This window comes from Nuphar pumila, chromosome 9, assembly GCF_984573655.1.
Source record: "Nuphar pumila chromosome 9, dmNupPumi1.hap1.1, whole genome shotgun sequence".
NCBI classification, from domain to species: domain Eukaryota; kingdom Viridiplantae; phylum Streptophyta; class Magnoliopsida; order Nymphaeales; family Nymphaeaceae; genus Nuphar; species Nuphar pumila.
This window is the reverse complement of record NC_143257.1, coordinates 104161550-104163631: the sequence shown is the minus strand read 5'-3', so window position 1 is coordinate 104163631 and position 2082 is coordinate 104161550. Positions and strand designations below refer to the sequence as shown.

The window sequence follows — 2082 nt, the reverse complement described above, 5'->3', positions numbered from 1 at the left end:
CTAGTTCTTGATTCAATGATTCTGTGGGGATTCTAAGTTGTTTTGCAAAATATAAAGAAATGAAGGAATGAGAAGCTCCACAGTCAAATAAGACAAGGGCAGCTTGACCCGAAACAAGCACGGTACCTTGCACAAGGTCCCCCTTCTCCAGTTGGTCAGCTGTAGTAGCATACACACGTCCCGCTACGCGTTGTGGAGCTACCCGAGGCTGTGGTGGTGCACGATGTTGCTGAGGTTGTTGTCCTCCAGTGCCGCGCCGTGCATCATTGGTCTACTTCTTCCGACACTCCTTGATATAATGCCCCATTTTTCCATAGTAGAGACAACCTCCTGTCTCACGGGGACACTGTTGTCCGGGGTGAAAGCGATTGCACTTCTGACACCTTTGATTTTGTCCTGGCATGTGTCGGGTACCTCCGTCATGCCTTGGTTTCTTAGTTTGATGGTTGAAACGTTTTCCACCAAACCTCTTCTTGAACTCGGGTTTCGGAACCCCCGTTTTGTTCTTTTGCGACTTTTGCCCCTCCTTCCAGTCGTCATCAAGGAGAGTCGCAACCTGAATAACAAGGATAGTTGATAACTAGTCAACGTTTCTTGCTAGTCTAAGTGTTAATTTTGATAACTTAAAATAAGACTTGTATCACAAGGAATATAGTGATTTTACCTGAATGGCTTCGTCAAGGTTCTTTGGCCCTCGAGTATACAGACGGTTTCTCAAGCCCGTCTTCAAGCCTCGAGCAAACTTCATTGCTCGATCTTCATCCGATGTATACACATTTGGGCAATAGCGTTCCAAACTGTGGAACTTAGTGATGTACTCGGCGAGGGACATCTCACCCTGCTGTAGGTCCAAGAACTTCTGCATCTTCTTCGCCCTCTCGTGCTTTGGAAAGTAGGCAACGTTAAAAACCTCTACGAACTCCGTCCAAGATATAGGACCATCCTGGAACTTGACTACCCTGGTGGTTTTCCACCATTTTTCAACATGATCTTTGAGACGATAAGTCCCAAAGTCCACCCAACGCTCCTCGGGCACTTCCAGTACACGGAAGATACGTTCGATCTCCCGGATCCAACTCTCAGCAGTTTCTGGATCCGTCTTTCCAGAGAAAGCAGGAGGATCCATGTCCATGAATTTCTTGTAGGACATAGTCCCACCGTTTGTACTCTTCTCATGGGCCACATGTTGTAGGTTGTCACCCATCTGCTGCATTGTTGTAGCTTGCTGGCCTACTACTTCGGCCAGGTTATGTAGAGTTTCCATAATATTGTTGCAACGATTTGCCCACGCCATCTATTTGAGCAAATAAAATTCATTATAACCTGAGTTATGATTTTTGTGAATTAATCGTACACACTCATATGTTTCTTGTTTCTACATTACAAAACAACTTTCTACATACTTACAGAGTCATCGCGGTCGCTGGAAGAGCCAAGATCTCAAATTATTCAGTCCTGCTCTGATACCAAAGCTGTAACGCCCCAACTTTTTATAGTAAAAATTTTGGAGTAAATTTTTTTTTTTTTTGAAATAGCGGAAGTGCGTAAAATACAAGTCGGGCGCATTATAGGGTAAAACAAAGAAGTACTAAACATACCATTCATTAATTGAAACATTAATGTCATTAATTACATCCCATAACAGAATTGTAAATCTACTAATCAGAGTTCAAACATAAAATACTGAATAAATGAGATCTCTTGGCTTTATCCAAAACGACACCCCGATGCTCCAATTAGTTGCTACCTGAAAAACATTTAAAGCAGAAGGGTCAGACTCCCCTGTCTGCGTAAGAAGCATTATATTTATATGTGGTGCTCAGTGACCTGTGTACAAATATGTGCAAGTACTGCAGATATAACTAGCATGAAAGTTTATAACATTCTAAGAAGATGATTATGCTTTCTAATTCATGATACAGTGCAAAGGATGACTGAACTAGAGGTATATTTATCCACATTAATACAAGCTGTAGATTCCACAAGTTTTACTAAAGTCAACTCAGCAGAATGTAATTCTTCAGAGATAAGTTTCTAGTCAACTTAATTTATTTAATGCTTATCTTACTCTTACCCTGTGGG

At 41.9% G+C, this 2082-nt stretch overlaps 1 protein-coding gene across 1 annotated transcript; it reads right to left on the bottom strand.

The window, feature by feature from the left end:
* Positions 1 to 271: 271 nt before the first annotated feature.
* On the bottom strand, positions 272 to 1126 carry LOC149828776 (uncharacterized). The gene is made up of 2 exons (XM_090017138.1): positions 665 to 1126; positions 272 to 556 (listed from the first exon to the last, which is right to left on the bottom strand). The coding sequence occupies exons 1-2, from the start codon at positions 1124 to 1126 to the stop codon at positions 272 to 274; spliced, it is 747 nt and encodes a 248-aa protein (XP_089873264.1).
* Positions 1127 to 2082: the final 956 nt, after the last annotated feature.

What these genes read in the sequence shown, in the direction of transcription:
- LOC149828776 (XM_090017138.1), bottom strand. Translation starts at nt 1,126, where the DNA reads ATGGATCCTCCTGCTTTCTCTGGAAAGACGGATCCAGAAACTGCTGAG. An exon ending in ACCTTGACGAAGCCATTCAG is followed by an intron (nt 557 to 664) that starts GTAAAATCACTA and finishes CTTGTTATTCAG; the next exon opens with GTTGCGACTCTCCTTGATGA.